The following is a 23,742-nucleotide window of genomic DNA, read 5'->3' on the forward strand; positions in this document are numbered from 1 at the left end:
TATCACAACTCTCTCTGGTTAATTCTTTGACAATGGGTAATCTTTAGAAATGAAACACCGCAGTAGAACCACTAGGTAAGATGTGGAGTAGGGCAGAAATGTCGGCTTTAGCTTCATGTGGTAGAACACTGCATACAAAATAAGATCCCAATTCCATTTAGGAGAATCAACCCAAACACATATCCATATTTATGCATATAAATAAAATCAGAAAAAATGCAAGCTGTGGTTAATACATGGTCTAGCAAAGAGTTAATACATGGAATAGCAAGTGTTTTTATCTTATTTGTACTTCCTTATATTTTTTAGATTTTTATGGTGAATAATTTCCTCCAGATTAAAAAAAAATGTATATTATGTAGCACCAAAACTTTAAGGATAAAGAAGGAAGGCATTACTAACTCCTGAAACTAACTTGAACAGGGTCTGACTGAACCTGGTCTAGTGAATCTGGGGAAAAGTGAGAGCCATCAGAGAACCATGGAACATTCCACTAACTTTATTATTCCACATGCTGCAGTGGTCACGGTGCCCCATGCTGTCTCATGGTGGGGGGTGGGCAGGGAGGTAACAACAGGTTTAAGAAGGGCCTTTTCTTCCACATTTCATTTTTTGATATTGCATTTTTCTATCTCTACAGAGCCCTGAATCTTCTCCCATGTTATTTTTAGTCATGCTCACAGGGGGGAGAAAAGAGTCAATCAGGGTTTCTGGCATGTCAGCTTTTCATAAAGAGAACACAAAGTGGAGCTCCCAGCAAGCCTCATCAAATATAGGATTTATGTGAGAACTTTCATCTACATCCAGTTAAAATGTTCCCTGCTAGGCATAGAAATCATCATTTGAAAAGGCCTTACTTTAAGGACTGGATACAGTGGCTCAAATGTTGCTTCAGCTCTTCTTCCTTTTCATAGGATTCCAGTACACTGTGCGCCTCATCATGGTGGTAGCAGTAGATTTTATAAATATCTTCCAGGGGCCCTTTAATCTGCAAGAATACTTCTCCTGAAAAATGTAAAACAAAGGCAAAATGACATCAAGTCAACCAAACTGACATTCCACATATTTACTATTTGACAACAGTGACTAGTCTTAAGAAGTTGGATAGGTCCCACTTCATCCCCAGGTTACTCAGGAGGGGTGGAAGACGTTCCTTTCCTTTTTCCTTTCCTTTCCTTTCCTTTCCTTTCCTTTCCTTTCCTTTCCTTTCCTTTCCCTTTCCCTTTCCCTTTCCCTTCCCCTTCCTTTCCTTCCCCTTCCTTTCCTTCCCCTTCCTTTCCTTTCCTTTCCTTTCCTTTCCTTTCCTTTCCTTTCCTTTCCTTTCCCTTTCCCTTTCCCTATCCTTTTCCCTTCCTCTTCCCCTTCCCCTTCCTCTCCTTCCCCTTCCTTCCCTTTCCTTTCCTTTCCTTTCCTTCCCTTCCCTTCCTCTTCCCCTTCCCCTTCCCCTTCCCCTTTCCCTTCCCTTCCCTTCCCTTCCCTTCCCTTCCCTTTCCTTTCCTTTCCTTTCCTTTCCTTTCCTTTCCTTTCCTTTCTTTTCCTTTCCTTTCCCCCTTATTCTTCCCTCCCTCCTTTTTTCTTCCCTTCCTTCCTCTCATTTATAAAATGCAGGATAAAGAGCTTAATGGAGATAGGCAGCAAAATAAGGTTGGTTTTCTCAAAGGTGACTTTATGCATTTGACTGACGTGGAGGATCCCAGTTAAGGAAAACACTTTAGAATCAGTCTGTATGGGTTTGAATCAGGCTGTGTTACAGACTTGGACAGGTAACGACTTGGACATGTTACTTTGGCTCTCTGAATCTGATTCCTCCCAGAATCAGATTATTATTTTTATTATTATAGGCACAATAATAGATCCAATTTTATACGCTCATTATAAAAATTAAAGAGGTAGTGTGTAGAGTACAGTTCATACTCTGTATGTCCATGCTCAAAATGGAGCAATTATTGCTAATTTTTTAGAGGTAAGGAAAGTGAAATTTCAGGTTCAATGTAAATTATTTTCTTTTACTATTTATTCAGCTAACATTTCCCTTGGTATCTGAAAGACAAGCAGTAGAGTTTAGGGATATAAAATATTTCCTTATATGTGATAGTAGAAGAATTGGCCATTACTCCTGTTAAAACTCAGTTGGATACTACTATAAACCAGAGTTTTATCACTGTATCTTCATATAACAACTTGGGCTAATTGTGTCCAAGCATTTAAAGCATCCTTTTTGATATTATGATAAAATTGGGTCTGTAACTGATGGCTCAAGCAGATATTGAATAGTTGGATTTAATGACCCACTCCATCACTTGAAAATATATATTAGGTATCCACTGCATAATCCAGCACTGTGTTAAGATGATTTGGGAGACAGAAGAAATATGTGATAGCATCTGCTCTCAAAGATACTGCAAATGTGGTCTTGACAATGATTTGGGATTGAACTGATTGAGAGTTACATGGACCTACCAGTCTGCAGCTATTACAGTAACAACAGTAAGTCATTCTTCCTATGGAAATAGAATGCCCTTTGTATTTTCAGCATGCTTTGCGCATATTAACTGCTTAATTCCCTATATGTGTAAGGAAATAAGAGGTTATTTATCCCTATTAAACAAGGATGGACAAATCTGAGTTTGAAACACATGTATGATTTTCCAAAGTCTGGTGGAGGCAAAGTCAGGATTAGAGGCTATCTTCGCCTCAGTTTTTCCTCAGATGTCAGCCCCCAACACATTAGAGCTTTGCTGGACACTACACAAAGTGGTGTGGTTGGAAAGAACACTGAACTCAGAATCAAAAATCATTGTTGTTTAGGGTTTGGGTGGTAACTGAGTATCTCAGTTCTCATCACCCCTGAGGATGAATTTGAGAATTAAATGGAACATAGATGTAAAAAAAAAAACAAACATCTGGAACTAACTAGTTGCTCAATAAATATCACTTGTCTCAATGCTACTCTACTATCTCTAGAATTAAAACACTAGTACTTTTAAAGTATCACATTCTGTTCTAATTTATATCCAGCCAGTAAAAGACTTTCCTTCCCTTTCCATTAGATCAGACTTTGTGTGTCCTTTCAGACTATGTGTGTGTGCACGTGTGCACATATGCGTGTGCAGGTGTGTGGGTGTGTGTCTTGTTTGTTTTTTAGTAGCGCTTTTTCTGGACTTGTATGGAAACTCAGTGTCTGTGAGCATCTTTGGAACTGAAAGGATGAGGGATTTTTATTTTGTTCTTGGGATTTTACTGAATTCATCCTTCCACCAGTGTAATTTTGGCAGATTTGGTCTTTAAGACAGCAACACAAACAGTAAGAAATAGAGTAGTTCCAAGAAGAGAAAATAAAATAGTATAGTAACTAAATTTAGGCTTGGGAACGAGAGTAACAGTGCAGGGTAGAGCAAGGACTTTGGCTGCCGAAAGGAATCATGACCCAGAAGTGGGAGCGAGTGACAGGCCCGGGTGAAACTCAGCAGCAAGTCCAGAAAGGATCTGGATACAGACAGCCCAACCCAAGATAGGATTACAAATATGTGTTCACTACAAAGCAGTTTAGAGTAAAGACAAAGAAAGGAAGAGGTAAGGACAACCTCATAAATCCGCAATAGGATCAAGTCAGAAAGTCAAAAAACAAGGGACAAAGACATTTATTTTACACACAATGAAACCATTAATTGTAAAGTCTCGTGCACATGCACGCCCACACTCACATATATTTTTAACAGAAGTGGTGTAGTTTGAAAGAATTTATAGCTTTCTCCTTACTAGCAGAGTCAAATTTTTTACTCTTTTCCAAGTAAAATTCTGTTGGGGATCTAAGAACAATTATTAAAGTTAAAAGATATTTAAGCACTCTAATTGAAAGTCATTTATTCACCCAAAGGCCAAGTACAACACTGGCGGGCAGAATATTTGATTCCCCTTCCAGCCCTACCAATGTATTCTGCTTCATAATAATGCAGATAAAGCGATGTGTCTTGCAGCAAAAAAGTGATTCTGTTTCCACGGTAACATAACTCTGGGCTGCGTTTCTTTAGTGGTGAAGGACAGCTGCTCTGTCTAATGGATGTGGGTTTGAAGGGATGATTAGGAATGGAGGGAGGACTGAGCCAAGACCAGTGAAGGTAATTTCACTTCAGGCTGCCTGTCACAAAAGCACCAGAACACTATAAAATAAATATAACTTTCGTGTGCTTTTTAAAAAGATTCTAAAACCCAAGAATTTCTGCATTGGCTTTCCCCAAAAGCAATCTCCATGCAGAGGAGAAAAAGTTATCTCCTCTACAAACAACTCCCCAAAATATCGACCATATTTTATGTCCTGGTATCATTTTTCCAGTGTTGCAAATTGTTGCCTTCACTAATGTAAATATATTCATGCTTCTCTTCTTGGTCCACCTCTTCTTTACGTCCAGACCCTCATGTCCATCCCCAAGATATACCATACCATACAATTTGGCCTCTCTATTATTCTGACCCCACTCCAAGATGAATTTCCCCTGCAGGGCAGTAAACCAAGGTAAAGACAGTGACACTCAAGAGATCTCCTTGTCCAAGGCTTTGGCTTAGGAAAAGAGCATAAAAGGGAATGAAGTAGTTACTCCATCCTGGTTTTACAATTTAATGAGTGACTATTTCACACCACGCACTTTGGTAGGTACTGCAGGTACAGAGAACCAAGGCTTCCCTCAAGAAACTTATAAAGGCCAGTGAAAGTAAACTCCCATTTGCCAGACTTTGTATAAAACACAGGGGGACACCTATTCTGCTCTTGAGCAATTTCCATAACGGCCTGTCCCTGAAGTAGGAGCTCTGAATGAGTACAAAGCATAGAAACACGCTGAGGGAGTAAGGTCTGTTCACAAGCTGCAAGTGGTTCTCACATGGCTGGACAAGGCCATAGAACTTAGGCAAAGTTCCAGAAGAGGCTGTATTTTTAGGCAGGGGCTAAATCATGAAAGACTGTGTGTGTCATGAAGCAGCTGGAACTTTAGTCTGCAGGTGATGGAGAAGCACAGATGATTGATATTAAGTGGCAGACTAACATCATTAGATTATATTCTAGAAAGATTACTCTGGTAATTAGTCATATGAAAGATGGAATTTGAGGGAGGAGTTAGTGAGACTGGAAAAGAGAATCCAATTAAAAGGCTTCCATAGAAATACAACAAATAAATAATGAGGGCTAACACAGGAAGTTAGAGCCCTAAGAAAGAGTACTCTAAAATCAACTGTGTGTTTTCAAATCCTGGTTTTACCATTTACCCTTGTGACATTTGGGAGAGTTACTTGACTTCTCTGTTCTTTAATTTCCTGATCTATAATATGGACAAATAATAGTAATAGTAGGGTTGTTTGAAGATTAAATGAATTTAAAACATGTAATATATCAGTAGTTGGCATGTGCAAATGTCCAATAGATGTTAGCTATAACCACTAAAGCAAAACAGGGAGGATGGAGAAGAGGGCAAGACACATTGACATATGTGAGAGATGAAGAGGTTAATTCCAAGCATATCTCAGGATTCTAGTTTCAGTAAGCATGTGGATGGACAATGATAATAAGGTATGGAGTTTATGTGGAAAAATGGAAAGATGTTGAGTTTAATTTTAGATATACTGAGTTTGAGTCATCCAAAATATATTTAAGTAGAGAAGTTCCTTATGGAATTTGATATATGAATCTGAGATTGAAGAAAAAAAGTTCTGCCTATGACCCAGCAATTGCACTACTAGGTATTTATCCAAGGGATACAGGTATGCTGTTTCGAAGGGGCACATGCACCCCAATGTTTATAGCAGCACTATTAACCATAGCCAAAGTATGGAAGGAGCCCAAATGTCCATCGATGGATGAATGGATAAAGAAGATGTGGGGTGTATACACACACAATGGAACATTACTCGGCAATCAAAAAGAATGAAATCTTGCCATTTGCTACTACGTGGTTGGAACTAGATGGTATTATGCTAAGCGAAATTAGTCAGAGAAAGACAAATATCAGATGACTTCACTCATATGAGGACTTTAAGATACAAAACAGATGAAAATAAGGGAAGGGAAACAAAAATAATATAAAAACAGGGAGGGGGACAAAACATAAGAGACTCTTAAATGTGGAGAACAAACAGGGTTACTGGAGGGGTTGTGGGAGGGGGGATGGGCTAAATGGGTAAGGGGCATTAAGGAATCTACTCCTGAAATCATTGTTGCACTATACGCTAACTAACTTGGATGTAAATTAAAAAAAAAAATTAAGGGGCGCCTGGGTGGCGCAGTCGGTTAAGCGTCCGACTTCAGCCAGGTCACGATCTCGCCGTCTGTGGGTTCGAGCCCCGCGTCAGGCTCTGGGCTGATGGCTCAGAGCCTGGAGCCTGTTTCCGATTCTGTGTCTCCCTCTCTCTCTGCCCCTCCCCCGTTCATGCTCTGTCTCTCTCTGTCCCAGAAATAAATAAATAAACGTTGAAAAAAAAATTAAAAAAAAAAAAAATTAAGAAAATGGTAAAAAAAAAAATGTTCTGAAAAAGAGGTGTAAGAATGTAAAGCTCGGGAAACAGAAGCCATAACTTTGCTATGACCATGCAAGAAAGTCTACAGAGTGAGAGGAGGGCTTCAGGACCAAATGCTGGGGCACACTAACATTGAGGGAGCCCAGAGGGAAAAGAGTCTGCAGAAGAGCTTGAGGAGTCTGGAGAAGAAAGGAAAATTCTGATTGGTGTCAACCAGGCCAAGGATAAAATAGTGAGAAATACGGCAGAGAGATTGCATAAGTTTGTGGATGACAGAGCTGCCATTGTCTCCCAGTATGAGTACTCGCCGTGAAGCAATAACATTTTTGGCTACAGCAGAATAAAAACTACATTTCCTAGCCTCCCTTGCAATAGGGGTGGCCATATAACGAAATCTGCAAAAAGTTGTCCTGTGACAATATCCAGGAACTTCAAGCGGCAGATAGCTCATCATTAACCCCTTCTTCACCATATTTTCCTTTGTTCTGCTACCTGGAACTTGAACATTACCTTGTACATGAAGATATGGGTAAGGAAGAAGCTTGTATCCCAGAGGACTTTGCAGAGCAGAGCTGCTGTATAGATCTAAAATACGTGCCTTGAGACTATTACACCAAAGAGAAATGGACATCTCTTAATTAAGCTGGTAATGTTTTGTTTTGTTTGCTGTTTCTACCAGCTGACCTTAATTCTAATCAACACACTGTTTCTTCTTCTTCCATAAGAAAATATTTTGAGAGGAATCATGACAGTTGAAGAAACCCTCTTTACTGCCCATAAAATCTAACTCAAAAATTCTATGAAAATATTACCTAAATTGTTACTTATGAAGAGTTTAATGGACTGGATGTTTATTTCCCCCTAAAATCCATATGTTGAAGCTTTAGCCCTCAGTGTGATGGTTTTGGAGGTGGGACTTTTGGGAGATACCCGGGTTAAGGTTAGATAGTGGGTGTGGAGCTCACATGATGGGATTAGTGCCTTGTGAAAAGAGGAAGAGACATCAGAGCTTTCTCTATCCACCATGTGAGGATATAGTGAGGAGATAGCTGTTTGCAAAGTAGGAAGGGGGCTCTCACCAGGAATCAGACACCTTGACCTGGACTTCTCACCCTCCAGAACAGTGAGAAATAAATATCTATTTTTAAACCAACAAGTCTAAGGTTATTTGTTACGGCGGCCTGAGATGATCAAGACACAGAGATTAAAGTATAAAGTTACTGGGGTGCCTGAGTGGCTCAGTTAGTTGAGCATCTGATTCTTGATTTCAGCTTGGTCATGATCTCACAGTTTGTGAGATCGAGCCCTACGTCTACTCCCGTGTCTAGTTCTGCGTCGGGATCTGTACTGACAGAGCGGAGCTTGCTTGGAATTCTCTCTCCCTCTCTCTGCTCTCTCCATCTGCCCACACCTCTCCTTCATCTAAATAAATAAATAAATAAATAAATAAATAAATGAAAAACCTTTAAAAAAAGTACAGGGGTGGCTCAGTTGGTTGAGCGTTGGACTCTTGATCTTGGCCTTTATCTAAATAAATAAATAAATAAATAAATAAATAAATAAATAAATAAATAAAAGAAAAACCTTTAGAAAAGTACAGGGGTGGCTCAGTTGGTTGAGCATTGGACTCTTGATCTTGGCTCAAGGCATGATCTTATGGTTCGTGAGTTTGGTTGGTAAGTTTGAGCTCATTCATCAGGCTCCACTATCAGTGTATTCTCTCTTCCTCTCTCTTTGTTCTTCCCCTGCTCACACTTGCATATGCGCTCTCTCTCTCTTTCTAAAAATAAATAAATATACTTTTTAAAAGTACAAAGTTACTCCTATTAGCAAGAAAAAATATGTAATAAGTTCAACTCTAAAAACCAACTACATACAGTGATGTTAAAAGAGAATTTTAGTTAAAATCTTAAGCATAAATTATGGTCTAAGATATATCCCCCCAAAAATTTCTGCAGTTCTAAGTAAAACTGGTTTGTCAAGGCAGAGTATACACAACACAGAGAAGGGAGTGAGAAGGCTTTGAGGACAAAGGGTAGATATGACCTACTCCCTAGAAAGAATGCCTAAGAACTGGGTGAGATAATATGAGCCTCTGGCTGTCACTCCCCTGAGGGACACACAGCTAAGTAAACCTGCCACCCCTAAATGAAAGAGCTTTGCTTGCAGCTTTTACCCAGGAGATGCAATGAGAGCTCCCCAGTCTGCTTAGCCTCCTTGGAGGAGAGCCCAGCTGTTGGGACTGAACAAGGCAGTAGATTAGCCAGCCAAAATGCCAGATCATGTATATGTTTCCTTCCTTTCCTTCCTAGTCCCCTTCTGTTTTCCAGGAGAGGGTAAAGTGAGGAGGGGAGATGAGAAGAAAGAGATTGGAAGAGTATATGCTGCTTACAGAAACCATCACCTTTGGCCTTGAGTCTTACTTAGTTCCTACCTAGCCTGGAAATAAAACTGACAACTAAGCATACCCTAGTGACCCTGGTTAGGGTTATGAAGTTTAAACCAAATACAGGTGCCAGGTGGTGCATGCAACCATGGGATTAAAGCAATCAAATCCCTTGAGTATCAATTTTAAGAAGACATTTGTGAAAAAATCATTTTCGTAGAAAAGAAGGCAATGGAAAATTTTTGTGAATTCTTTTTTTGTTTTTTTTTCATGAATTCTTAAGATAAAATGAAACTTCAGAGTTGTTTCATGTCTGTGGCAGTGGCTTTGGGTAATAATTCAACATTCCTTGGTGCTCATATTTCTCTTCTGGTATCAGGAATATTTTGGTAAAAAATTTTCAGAAGCTCTGGAGTAAGATAAATTCAGAAAAATGAATTTGGCAATTAGATTTGACAATTCTGAGCTCGCTGGTGACATGGTAACAGCAATTTCAGAGGCATCATGCGAGGCAGGATGGAGAGGTGAGGAAGTGGGACCAGTAAGGCTAGCTAAACTGTGAAGAGAAAAAAGAGAAAGGAGGGGAGCCACAATGGGGTTGTGGGGTCCTGTTCCATGGCCATTGCCGTGTCTAGTGCTGGGAGGACAGTGATCGTTGTGAAGGGGTCTATCAAAGGAGAAGCAATTCTACAGCTGAGGCAGCATCCACCCAACATACCTGGCAGTTGGAAGTACCTAGATGCAGGGCAAGACAAACAGGAGCATTAGCGGGCATGGAGATGGACTGTGTATAATATGTAAGAGGACTTGTATAAGGAAGAATTAGGATCTCCTTCTGGCTGTGTCTAGAGTTAGTGATGGCATTTGGGGCAAATCGGGCTCTTGCAGTGAGGTGGTTGGATGCTTCTTAAGTATTTCTCCAATGCTAACATTCAAGAATATTGCTGTTTATTTTGATGATAACTCATGGTCTCTTCCCAAACCTTTTTGACTTCCTGGATACTTTAACTCTAGGTGGGCATTTTTATAAAAAGTGGCACATTAAGAAAACACTAGCTCTCTGAGACTTGAAAGTTAAAACATTTCTACTGGCTGGATGAGGAAGAGATACATTAACTTTTCCCCCCTCAAGGTGGATAGCGCCGATGACTCTGTTCTTCGGCTAATCCACGACTCTCCATTTCTCTCAGCTTAGTAAATATCTCTCTCAAGAGCGCTAGCCTCTGCTACAGCTAGCTGCACTATACTACCCACCAGCCTCTGAAGATGCCACAGGGCAAACCACAGGCAGACTTGGTAACAAAAGCAACAACGATCACTGTGTTCCTTCTGTGGGCCAGCCACGGTACCGAACACTTCTCATTCTCTCCATCATTTATTTCATTCACTCAGTGCTACTGAGGACACTGTTCTAGGTGCTGGTGAAGCAACAGTAACAAAACAGGTAAGAATTCCTCCCCTCATGGAACTTACATTCTAATGGGAGTATTCCTCATGTCTTGTACCCGTACGCCATGAAGGACTTGCTGTTCCCATTTGAAATACGAACAAATGAAGGTGGCATCTATTGCTAATTGCTTATCCATTCTTCCTTGTTCTAAACAAACAACATTTAGACCAGCAACGCACCCAATGAAAAATACTGACCTTTCTCCAATCTCTGGTAGTTAGGGGTGGCCAAGCACGTGTGTGAGTATGTATTTACATGTGCATGTATACGTGTATGAAATGAAATGTGTGTGTGTGAAATGAAATCATGACATATAGGCTGAAGTCCTTGGGAAGGCTTGGAAACAGGCCTTGGAAGAAGGTGGTTTTGCTTTGATTGCCTGCAGGAAGGAATACTTGGCAGTGGAGGAGCCATCGTGAGTCCAGGGGGCCAAACACCACACAAGGACTATGAAGGAAAACGCTGCAAGGAGCCAGCATGTAGTCACCCCAGTTTTGGACTACTGAATTATGGATTTCTTGTTATGGGAGGAGAACGGCCCCTTTTCAGTTAAGTTCTTTGGTGAGGTCTCTATTCCAGGTAGGCAAGTGCAATCCTAACTGACCCCAGTGTCTTGGCCCCAGCCATAGGTCTAGTGGTGACAGAGTCAGCATGAAAGCACAGACTTGTCTCCCCCCAAATGCCATGTTCTCTCTGGGCTACTGTGTACCTATAAGGCTTGTGCCTCTGCAAACGCCTTCTCATGTTCACCCCCTGCCTATTGGGAAAGTGTTCAGGGGCTCATAGAACTCTGGACTTGGCACTGTATTTCTATGTGTATTCTGCACAATATTTGTTTTTCCCACGCTCCATTCAGATCTGACTGCACAGCTAAGCCACGGACCTTCATGAGCCGGCTCCCCAGTGCAGGTTCCTAGAACTTAACATTCTCTTCGGAGAACAGAACTGTAGAGCTTGTTACTAAGCCACTCTGGCTTTATTTTTCTTCCAAGAAATAAGTCCTTGTAGCCCTAGGAAGCCAGCTTGACCACACTCAGGAGATTGGAAGCCCAACCCCACATCGTACCCTGCTGACGGCTTCCTGCTGATTTTTCCTTTCATGTATGGATTTGCTTATTCTTGACCTCCTCCCACCCCCAAAAAACCTTTTTTCTGGCAGGCACGCTGTCTGATAGCTTTTCTGTTACTGCTGACATTTAGAATAAAATGCCCTCATCTGTCAGCTGCTGCATCTGGGGCTTGCCCCTACTGGCCTCACTTTCAGTATGTGGGTCTGGGATGTTCCCGGGCTGTCCCAGCTGGCCAGAATTAACTAAGTTGAGCCTACCTGTGTCCTGAGTACCACACACACACACACACACACACACACACACTGTAGAAGAATTATTCAGGTGAGCCACTTTGTGGCATTTCCCATATGGCAACATGACATGAATTATCAGTGACTAATGTTCTTCTCACAAAATCACTGCTAAAGGCACAGATTCCTGCTTCAGGGACGTACAAGAGACACTGCTTTAGGAGAACAAAGTACTGCCGTAGAACAACAGTGCATCACCCACTACACCTTCAAAGAACAGAAAGCTCTAAATTGTCTTTCTCTCAAAGGAGAAACTCACCCTCAGGAAAAAGCATATGAGAAAGTGCAATTCCTTTACCACAAGCTTCTTTCAGCTCTGGTTCTCGCTATAGTGTGCCCGACGTAAGCACAGAAGATAGACTCAAACATATTCAAAACTCAGTCTTTCTTTTAATTCTTTGAAACATTACAGCATTGTTGCAAATGTATATAAGAGGAAGCAAACCCTGTTTTGGTTATCTATCTATGTAACAAACCACCTCAACACTTAGAACCTTAAAACAGCGACTGTTTTGATTTTCTCTTACAATTCTGTGGGTTGGCTGGAATCAGGCATGTGGTTCTTCTGCCCGCCCCCCCTCCTGATGCCTGCTGGGGCTGCAGTCATCCCAGGGCTTAACTGACTGGTTGGTCCAAGATAGTTCATTCACAACTCTGGTGCCTTGGCAGGGACAGATGGAAGGCTGGCACCAGCCAGGATTCTGGGACAGCTGAGCCACTTTCTCACCCTATATAGTCTCAGGTCTAATCTCTTTCCATATGACCTCTCCATGTGGTATTTCCAGCAGGGTAACTGGACTTCTTAAATGGCAGGTTCCTCACAAAAGAAGAAACTTCCAGGCTTTCTTAAGGCTTAGGCTCAGTAACTGACACAGTGTCACTTCCATTTCATTGTATGAGTTAGTGAGTCTCAGGGCCAGTCCAGAGTCAATATGGGACTAGACTGCATAGCAGCGTGAGAGGCATGGTCTATTGAGAGCCATCTTGGGAAAGTGACTACTGCATTGATATTCATTCTATCGAATGTGGAAATGATACTTGATATATTAAATCATGCTTTGTGGAAGAAAACGTGTTGCCTTATTAGTTCTGTGAATCATCAAGATGCATAGATATTGGGAGCATCTAGAAGCTACACATATCCAGTGAATCTAAGTGTTTCAAAAACATGATCAGGACCTCTAGGGGGGGAAATCACATTTTATTCAATGGTTACATACACAAGAAATAAAGCTCAGTAAATAGATGGGTAAATTTAATATTCTCAGTATAGCAAGTTAGTAATATCATGTATTGGATATTTATTAAGAATAGGCACTGGGCCATCATTATTTATACATGATTTTACTTAATCTTCACAAATACTCTATGGGGCAAGTATTATTACCTCAAATTTCCACATGAGAAACTAAAGTTCCACGAGATTTTGTAACTTGCCTAAGATTGAACATGTAGTAATTGGATGAGTCAAGATGTATACCTAAATTGACCTGATATTGAAACCCTTGTGTTTTTAAACTCTTATCATTTTACTTGTTTTGTCTTTGCTCACTGTTTTCTTAAATTGTTACAGAATAATCATCCTTTTAAGTGGAAACAAGAGCCACATCTCATATTCCCATCTCTAAAGATTTAGAACCCATTTCCTACTTAGACAGCCTGCTGAAGTCAAGATTTTAAAATCCAGTTTTTATCTTGGCATGATAGTCCAGACCATTTCCCAGAGCTCTCATATCTACAAACATATGCCTCTGTGCTTAAACTTGAACTTCTTCCAAACCCCAAGGTTATTAGTGAGTAAAATCCTCCTTCTGGTTTTATCTAGGCATCTGGAAAGTTTCCCTTTGGCACTAGAGCCATGAATCACAACTTCTCATTCGTGCCATCTAAGGACAGAGAAATGGAATACCTGTGCTTGCATTTTGTGGTAACGTGATTTTGGAAACGTCTCACCAAAAATCAGGTTATCCTGGTGAAAGATTTAGTAGTAGAAATTGCTGTTGGTGGCATGGGGAAGAAATTGCCAGTGAACTCTGTATTGATTCGGCTACTATGTATGGGTCATGGAGGGCCTCCTTGCCACTATGCTCCAGACACATTAGGTTGTTGTTGTCCTTTATGAGAATTTCCTATACTCTCTTGCCTTGGGGCCTCTATGCCATTTGTCATTTAGAAAGTCATTTCCTTCAATCTCCACCTTTCTAAATCCTTCAAGTCCAAGCTCAAAATCCACTTTCCAGATCAAGCTTTTTTTCATCTAAGTTGAATTAATCTCTATGAATGTGTATTAGCTATTGCTGCAGGAAAAAAAAATCACCTGAAAACTTAAAGGTTTAAAACAACACTGTTTGCTCACAATTCTCTGCATTGACAATTTGAGTGAGGCTCAGCTGGGGTGCCTTGTCTCCAGGTGTCATTGATGGGGTTACTCACGTGTTTGCAATCTGTAACCAGGGACCAGCTGGCTGAGGAGGCCGCACTCACATGTACAAGGCCTTGACTGTGTTGACTGAAATGTTGGGGGGCGCCTGGGTGGCACAGTCGGTTAAGCGTCCGACTTCAGCCAGGTCACGATCTCGCGGTCTGTGAGTTCGAGCCCCACGTCAGGCTCTGGGCTGATGGCTCGGAGCCTGGAGCCTGTTTCCGATTCTGTGTCTCCCTCTCTCTCTGCCCCTCCCCTGTTCATGCTCTGTCTCTCTCTGTCCCAAAAATAAATAAAAAACGTTGAAAAAAAAATTGTAAAAATAAAAAAAAAGAAATGTTGGTAGTTTGAGCCTGCTCTATCCCTGAGCGGAGAGTGGACGTCACAAGGCTGTTGTAGAACATCATTTTGCCGCATTTTATTGGTCAAAGCAAACCATAATGCTAACCCACATGTAAAGGGTACGGAAACTAAAATATGAATCCTACTCTTTCTTTTTCAAATATGGCCTTACTGTTTTATTTTTTAATTTATTTTTCTATAATCTTCCTCGAAGTTGCAATTTATGATTGGTAAATGAAATTCTGTTAGGCGAACATGATAACCACTACGCTATGGAAACGGTAAATGAAATTGTGAACGCGTTCAGTTGAGCTTTCTCTCTAAACCATAGTATTTTTAGTTTCTAATTAACTAATTTTATACTTAACAGAAAATTGCAAAATAGTACAGGTAGTTTCCAGGTGTCCCTCACTCAGCTTCCCCAGGGTTAACATCTTGGATAACCACAATACAATTGTCAGAAAAGGAAATGAACTCCAAGTGCTTTGGTACTGTTAACTAAACACCATATTTGAACGTCAACACTACATTCTTTTACTGTTCTAGAATCTATCCAGGCTTTCACTTGCATTTATTTGTTACTCCTCCTTAGTCTGCTGCAGTCTTAAACTACAGCAGTTCCTCCGTCTCACCTTATCTTTAATTAATTTGACATTTTAGAAGAATATCAATCCATTATTTTGTCAAGTGTCCCTTATGTGAGTTTGCTAATGTCTAGTGTTTTCTCGTGATCAAACACAATTGCACATATTTGGGGCAAAAGTGCTACAGGTATGATGTTGTGTCCCCCTCAGTGCATTGTACTAAAGGTTTATGATGTGAATGCATGTTATTTCCTGGCATCGTTGACCTTGATCATTTGGGTTAGGTGGTCTTTGCCTGGTTTCTCACTGTAAAATTACCATCTTTCCCTTTAAGGTTAATAGTCACTTAGGAGAAACTTTGAAACTATGGAAAGTATATTTCTCCTCAAACTTTCAGGCACTAAATCAAACACTGATCAGTGGATTCTGTCTGCAACAATGACGGTACTGTTTGGCTAATGGGGGTTTTCGATTTTCCTCTTTTCTTCTATATCATTGAAATCTACTATAAAAAAGACCTTTCCTTTCTCCTCACTTATTTATATCAGTATGAACTCAATATTTATTTTATTCTATGGGTTAAAATCCAATACTACCATTATATATGTTGCTGCTCAAAAACGTAGGCCATATTTTTTTTTAAGTGGGAAAATACTCTTCTGTAAGTGCAGAGGCACTTAATAAGCTTAAAGAAAATTCTGCTAAATGGAAAATATTAAAATTATGATTACATATCTCTTTATATTGAAATACATAAATATTTGGGCTGAAATATTTCCAAAAGTACTGACTTTTAGCCTCCATTTGGATTCTTTTCTTTATTTTTGCAAAATAAGCTCACCAAAAAGGTGTTTCTATTTATGATTTTTGAATATTTTTCCAAATATCGATCTTGTAAAATCTGGTACAGGATATAACTTTATCCTATTTAATAGGAATTCCATCAACACTTCTTTCCATAAGTCAAGTTTTCTAAAGTAGAATTATAGAGTTTTAAAATGAAATCTTTCACATAATAGAAACTCTCATTTTTAAAGCTAATTCCTTGTTTCAGTAGGGATAAATTTCAATGTCTTCCCATTTGCAATTTTGTGCTTAATAATTATAATTTTACAGATTAAAAAGCTGATGTTACTTCCCCCCCTTTCTTTGTTGAATATTTTAACTAAAGACTTCTAACTAATTTTGAACAGAATGTCTATTTCTAAAAGTTGATCAGTGACACTAGAAGCAAATAAAGTGTTAGTCATGTATAAGATTGTTTTTTAAAGACATCAACTTTATCCTCCAAATATTACATGTATGTAGCTTATTCTAACTTTGTATATTTAAACTACTTGTGAATTTTGACTACAGTCACCATGTCAATTTACAGAATATCACAGCTTTTGTACATAATCACCATGATCAATCTCAAGTAAATTTCTGCTCCATATTTTTCTTACTTTGGTAAAAACATTATTTTACTGAGTTGCTGTGCTACTCGCAAATATGTATTCATATTATCACTTGCATTCACTAGTTTACTTTTAAAAATAACACTAACATTTACAATAAGTTCAGAAAATTCCCCTTTGACACAGTAAACTTCCAAAAGCTTTTCTTCAGTTCTGTGAATTGGTTAAACATTTTTAAATCATTGTTGGAATTAATTTATTTTTTTAATTTAACTCATCTGCTCACACTGTTATAAAAGTGTCATAATTTAACGGTTTGTAAACTCTTCTGCTATTGGTGTCAACTCATTAATAGCCATTGCTTTACATTCTCACAGGCCTGAGGAAACTCAGAACTAAAACTGAGAGAAATGAACTTAGGAGAACTGTTCTTTGACCTAATGAAGCCCTGCTGCATGAAGTGCTATGGAAACACATCTTCCGCAGCCGCAAGTGCTAAACCACACGCACCTGGGCTCAAAAGTATGGGTAAGATTTCAACAAGTGGGAAGGAGGTCAAGAAGAAGTTTCCAAGTGAAGTAGCGGCATGAACAGAAGCACAGTCAGGAAATGCCAAATGCCAAGGTGTTAAAATAATGGGCACAAGGGTGCCTGGGTGGCTCAGTTGGTTAAATGTCTGACTTCAGCTGAGGTCATGATCTCGCTGTTTGTGAGTTCGAGCCCCACGTCTGTACTGACAGCTCAGAGCCTGGAGCCTGCTTCAGATTCTGTGTCTCCCTCTCTCTCTGCCCCTCCCCTACTCATGGTCTGTCTCTGTCTCTCTCAAAAATAAATAAACATTAAAAAAATTAAAAAAAAATAAAATAATAGGCCAAATCTTCTTAAAACAATAACTAACGTTTGATGTAGGTGTTGCTGTTCCTTCAGCAGATTTCTGTCTTCTGCTTGTCTTATGGTCAGCAATAGCATTTAGGACCCCGTGGTGGATGTCAAGTATCCTGTGTGTTATGGGTTCGTCATCAACTTTCTTGAGAAACAGAAGATCAATACTGAATTTGTATAAAATATGCATAGATTAAACGCTTGCTTCTGAAAGGGTTTATTGCAAAATAAAATAAGCATAACCAGATAATTAAAAAGTTATGGATTCATATCATAAGATAAATTACCAGACTATTGTAGCAACAGTATCTGGATACTCTCTGTGGCAGGACTGCTAAGCCTCTACTTCCCACACATTTTTCACTTACAAATAATCTTTAATTCCCTATATGTTTCACTAAAACCCACTGACTATTATCCTGGTGGCTTCATGGCTCTTACAGGTCATGGCATGGGCCACCCATCATGGGCCACCCATCACAGGCCATGATAGACTAGGTGCTCTACCCAGTGGCAGCAGGATCTGTAGAATCAGATACATCTCCCGCTACCACCAGAAAATGTTACTAGCTGCTCGTGTCCAAATGCCATCTTTTTATCAGCCAACATTGTGCATGTTGCACTTCATAAGGTTGGGAAAGGGGAGATGAGCTGTCTTTCAGAGTTTAGCATGTGTTATGGTGAGAACTATGTCAAGTGCACCTGCCTCTTATATTCTATTAGGAGAGACTGGTTAGAAATTGAAGTACAATGAAGAGGTCTTACCAACTCTCTTGTAGTGCAGCTATTAATAATGATCCTCTTTAAAAAGGAGAAAATCCAGGACAAATGCTCAACTGGACTGGCTGCTAGAAGAGAAGGCTAAAACCAGAATGTTCTAGGTAAATCAGGATACTTCTCTTCTTAAACCTGGAATTGTCTTTGACTCCAGCACATGCAACCAACCCCTAAGTCTTGTTTATGTTTTATCTGACATTTCTCTTGAATTTGACCCCCAGTTTTTATTCTCACTGTATCCACTTTAGGCTAGATAATTGTTACCACACAACTGTGTTATTTATAACAACCTATTTACAGATCTACGACCCATTTTCTCCTTCTATCCATTCTCTTCAACTTACCGTAGTTTTCTTTCTCCAGAAACTTGTGTGTCTCATCACACCCTTGCTGAAAAAATCTTTTAATGGCTCCTCAGTACCTGCAGAGTGAATTCCAAATTTGATTCGAAGTATAGTCCGCCCCTATTCTACACTGACAGATTCATTTCTTACTCCTTCCTTCCATGAATCCTTCACTCCCGCTTGGCTTGATCTCTCACCATTTCCTAAAAATGCTTGGCATTTGGCATTTGCTGTCCATGCTTGTGTTCATGCTGTTGCTTCTACTTAGTCTTCGGGACCTGGACCTCACTTGTTGAAATCTGACCTGTAAGTCCAAGTAACATCTTCAAGAATCCTTTTGTGACTCCCCATCTAGAAATACTTTTTATCCCCTGAAGTTCTGCAATAGTGTAGAAAATAGTCTGAGGGTGTATTATACAAACACCTTCAATTCAAAGAGCTTTTCAGTGGCAAACTCTTGAAGGGCAGAGATGATCTCTTTCATCTTTTGATACCCAACAATGCCGCACAGTACCTTTGAACATGCTGCTACTTACTAAATATTCACTGAGTGAGTTAGTAAATGAATGGCCAATGAGTCCACACTGAAGTAATAATGAATAGAGTCCTTTCTTTAGAAAATATATTTACAACTTGATGGAAACTGTTCGTCAGTTTGGTCTGCCATAACAAAATACCACAGACTGGGGGGAGGAAGGGCTTAAACAACAGACATTTATTTCTCACAGTTCTGGAGGCTGAGAAGTCCAAGACCAAGGTGCCAGCAGATTCAGTTCCTAGTGGAGACCTCCTTCCTGGGTTGCAGACAGCTCCCTTCTTGTGTCCTCACGTGGTGAAGAGGGAGAGAGAGGACTCTGGTCTCTCTCTCTTTCCTTATAAGGATACTAATCCCGCCATGGGGGGACCCATGATTCATCTAAACCTAAATTACCTCCCAAAGGCCTCACCTCCAAATACCGTTACATTGAGGGTTAAGGCTTCAGCATATGAATTTTGGGGAACACAAACATTCAGTACATAACAGGGACATTCAGTCACAAATAATGATTAAACATAAACCTGTCAGTAGGAGAATCTTTTTGAGTGAGCTGACCTTTTGGTCTGTAAAACACTACAAATAGGTTAATTCACCTTTGCATAGTCTCAGCCTTGCTTATTAAACTTTGAGTCTTCCGTAAATACTAAACAAGATCAATTTCATTTTTTATAACTCTGATTTCCATTAACAAAGACATTATGAATAAAGATATAAGGTGCGAGTGTGTGTTTGCGTCTCTGTATATATCTCAGAGAAAGGATCTACATCAAACTGGTAACAGTGGTTACTTACAGGGAAGATAGTGGCATTGGAAGGGTGTATTATTCTTGTACTCCTGATATATTTCAATAATTCTGTAGTGAACATACATTGCATGTTATGTGTAAAATAGAAAAAAAAAAAATTAAAGAAGTCTTAGCCTCCATGGCACTATGTGTATGATCTCTCAGTAGTGTGACCTGCCTTCAAAAAGTTCACAACACAGTATTCCCTTTGAAACTCCCAAGAAATGAGGGGAATAAAAATTTGGCTCAATGCTTTTTCAATGACAAATCTTACCAGAGTAAGAAAATAATCTATGACTGAAAGTAAAAATCTATTTGGCAAGTAAATAATATAGAGAAAAAAGAGAAAAGCATGGGAAAGTAGAACTCGTGTGTTTTATATATTATAAAATCCCTTTACACAAAAAATTTTACAATCCCAAAGTCCATGGATTCATAGGCCTAAGATCTGAAAAACACTGTGACTAAAATCATTAAAGCTATTAAAGTATTTAAATATTTAATTCTTTAAGGATCAAGTAAGTGTTAGCCATAAAACAAAATGAGAGAACATCTGGAAGGCAAAGAGGTTGAAAGATTGAAAATTAAAAAGCAAATGGTGTGCTTAGTGCTACTGTGGGACCTCAGCAAATGGATATAAACCCATTTGAAGATAAATACAGAGTTTGTGTAATTACAATGAGCCTGAAGATGGGTTTAGCATTTATACATCTCCCGGGAAGCTTAGTGAGTCAGAAACATAAAACCAAAGCAAAGGGAGGTTATTAAAATATTATTTCCTGTTGTATTGTAGAACTGGAGAAGAGAATAAACATACCGATTACTTGCATGGCCGGTTCCACGTCTGTTGTGGCCTCTTCCAACAATGACAGCAGCTTGGCTGATATCTGATGCACGGATTCAATGTTGCTAAACAAGCTATCCACGTCCAGCCGATCAATCTGAAGAAACACAAACACTGAGCACCAGCTGATGGAGAGAGACGCAATGTATTTAGGACATTTTCTCCTGCTAAACAGTAAGCATTTTCTGTGTTAGCCCATGCTGCTTCCATCAACCGTTGCTGTAAACATTCTTATTTGGGATTTCTAGAGTAAATGTGCAGTTTTTCATGCAAAAAAAAAAAAAAAAAAAAAAAGATGGTGCATCTGTTACCTTTTTCTTTATTTTGACCAAGTTTTAATGAGTTGGATGTACATGTGCATATTCCTATAAGAACCAGATTATGAAGAAGACGTAAGCCACCTAATCAGTATTTTTATTAACTGCCATCTCTGAGGGTATTGTACCAGTGTGTATGAATTTAGAACACTTTAATGCTTATACAGCAGAAGTCAGACCTCACTCTAGGCAAGTAACTATTTTCAAAGCTGTTCTAAAACCACAGATGTTCTAAAAGCGATGACAAGTAGATGTACTGAATTGCTTCCTGCTTTTTTTCTTAAAAGAAATGTGAATGGAAATTTCACCAAACATGTTCTACTAATTAAAGTTTCATCATATTTTGTAACTTCATGCACCCCCTCAAAAACCAGTATAATAATTCCTAGATCTTAGAGCCGGTGCTTATAATATTTTATTTATTCATTCATCTCTCCTTCATTAAGTATTTCCTGAGGGTCTTCTATGTCTCAAGAATTATAATGAAACCAAACTCTGTCAGAGGCATTGGGTGATTAGTAGAGGGATGACCAATCATCCTAAGCTATCTAAGTAGAATTTGGTGAGATATGTGCCCTGATATTGCTGGATCTTACTCTAAATCTTTCTCTTGAGTTTAAGTCTGATCTCCTTTCATAATCAGATAGCATCTAATTGGCTCATGAGCATATTGATACAGGCTTCACTGGGCTACCACTGGGAATAGGAGTAGGAGTAGGAGTATGTGAGGTCATAGGTGGGCAATCAAGTCATCAATCACCAAGTAAGTCATGGAAGAGCTTCAAAGGTAAAAACCAGAGCTGCTGGTTCACAACCAGGTCAGCAAATTAGGGATGAGAGACACAAGGAGTTCACCTAAGGATCAAAAAAGGAGGCCAAGAAACTTAGGGAAATTGAGACAAAGGGTACAGGGTTAGAGGCCGATGTGGAGGAATTCTGTAGATGAAAAGTCAACACTGCAGCTGTTTTCTCACGCTCTCAGCATTGGTTTCTCTAGATGTGCTAGGTCTATGGCGGAGGGAGAGGAGGAGGGAGACAATCTGCTCATGCTCATCTTTTTATCTCATCCGTTTTCGACTTTGACTCATCTGTTATTCCCCATACCAGACAGAGATATTATTTTGATACAGATACTCTGTTATTAAACATGGAAGCATTGCTTCACATTCCACCTTGTTTAAAATTTGTTGACTACGTCAGTTATTTCTGATGCAATATCATCTAGCTGGCCGCATTCCTCCGAACCATCATGGGAAATTCCTCACCTTCCTATCATCAGTCTTGTCTTCAAGAAAACTCCCAGCCTTATTTGTTATCAAATTCCATGTGATTCTATGTAGTGGGTTTATTTCAATATTTTAATTATTATTTGATTTTATTTTTAAAATTTAAAATTTAAGTTTTTTATGTATTTAAAAATAATCTGTATTTCCATGATTATATTGCAATCATTATTAGCTCTTAAGGTATCTAAGTATCTCACAAAATGTTCCTTTAAGTACTCTTTTTAATAAGATAGGGCACATATGGCTGTTCTGCCTGAAATCTTTGGATACTTAAGACTTTCAATTTCTATTTTACAAAGTATATTTAATATTATGCAAAATATCTAAAAGGTAGGTAGCAGTTACATGACATTTTTTGTAAATGAGAATTTTAAATGGCTAAAAATGTCACATATTTCTGGGTACCACTGATTTAACACATTTTTATTCTAAGGAATTGCTTTATGCATTGGGTATTAATTAAATAACAATGGGGTAACTTTGCATAGTGCAAAATATGTTTTCTAAAAGTTGTGTATGAATTAAATTTTTGTAGATTGATTCACTTTATTTTTAAAAAGTTTTTTTTTTTAATGTGTATTTATTTTTTGAGAGAGCGCACGTGCGAGAGAATGAGAAAGCATGAGGAGGAGAGGGGCAGAGAGAGAGAGGGACAGAGGATCCAAAGTGGGTTCTGCCCTGACAGCAGCAAGCCTCAGGAGGGCTCAAACTCACAACCTGTGAGAACATGATCTGAGCCGAAGTCAGAGGCTCAACCGACTGAGCCACCCAGGTGTCCCTAGATTGGTTCGCTTTAGATGAACCATTGAACACTTCTTAAAATCATGTTTTGAAATGAATCTTTCTAACATAAAATTTCATTCCCAGTTTACTTGCTTTATATGATAAAAGATCAGATGTAATTGATAGAGTGTACCCTATTATTATTTCATTTTGTGAAATAATAATGTGAAAACTTTCTTCTGAAAAGTTTAAAGGTTTTGTATTTATTATTTCATAGATCATTGCAACTTTTCTGTAAGATATGAATTAGTTTGAAGATAGAAAAGCTCATGTGGAGTGAAAAGAGGTACCATGTTCAAAATTATGAAGTTCAGGGCGGATTTGGAACTGGAAATTCATCTTTTAATCCTTTTCTTTAGTCCAATACCAGCAAATGCTGACAGAATATCTTGCCATCTCTGGATTTTTTGATGTGTTCCTGAGGTTTTCACAAAGTTGTTACTTCTGCAATTTATTTCTCAAGGTCAGAATTCTGTCTATCTGTCTAATTTAGATTTCAAATTCATTTTTGTAAGGATTTAATTCTATATTCTATCTGTAATCTTAGCCCAATGTAGCAAATACTAAGTAACAAAAATATAGAATTTAATTTTATTTCTTTTTGAAGGACAGAAAGGATTAAAACATCAATTGGCCTGGTTTCAATCGTCTGTATCACCATGGGCCCATGGGGATTCTGTGAATCATAAATTAAATTCACATTCAGTCATTGCTTTGCCAAGGAACAAACAAATGTCTGAT

At 39.0% G+C, this 23,742-nt stretch overlaps 1 protein-coding gene and 1 long non-coding RNA gene across 3 annotated transcripts in view; one reads left to right on the top strand and one right to left on the bottom strand.

Moving 5' to 3' along the window:
- The window catches only part of ARHGEF38 (Rho guanine nucleotide exchange factor 38), a 132,965-nt gene that overhangs the window by 48,916 nt on the left and 60,307 nt on the right, over positions 1 to 23,742 (bottom strand). For both annotated transcript variants that reach the window (XM_058721745.1, XM_058721744.1), the window contains exons 3-4: positions 20,589 to 20,712; positions 858 to 1,005 (exon numbers count right to left, since the gene is read on the bottom strand). In XM_058721745.1, coding sequence (XP_058577728.1) covers positions 858 to 1,005; positions 20,589 to 20,712 — 272 coding nt within the window. The remainder of the gene's footprint in view (positions 1 to 857; positions 1,006 to 20,588; positions 20,713 to 23,742) is intronic.
- Positions 12,309 to 23,742, top strand: part of LOC131507239 (uncharacterized) — a 29,270-nt gene continuing 17,836 nt past the window's right edge. The window contains exons 1-2 of the long non-coding RNA XR_009259402.1: positions 12,309 to 13,663; positions 20,565 to 20,789. This is a non-coding gene — a long non-coding RNA (uncharacterized LOC131507239). The remainder of the gene's footprint in view (positions 13,664 to 20,564; positions 20,790 to 23,742) is intronic.

The sequence above is a fragment of the Neofelis nebulosa genome, chromosome 3 (genome assembly GCF_028018385.1).
Source record: "Neofelis nebulosa isolate mNeoNeb1 chromosome 3, mNeoNeb1.pri, whole genome shotgun sequence".
In the NCBI taxonomy this organism is placed as follows: Eukaryota; Metazoa; Chordata; class Mammalia; order Carnivora; family Felidae; genus Neofelis; species Neofelis nebulosa.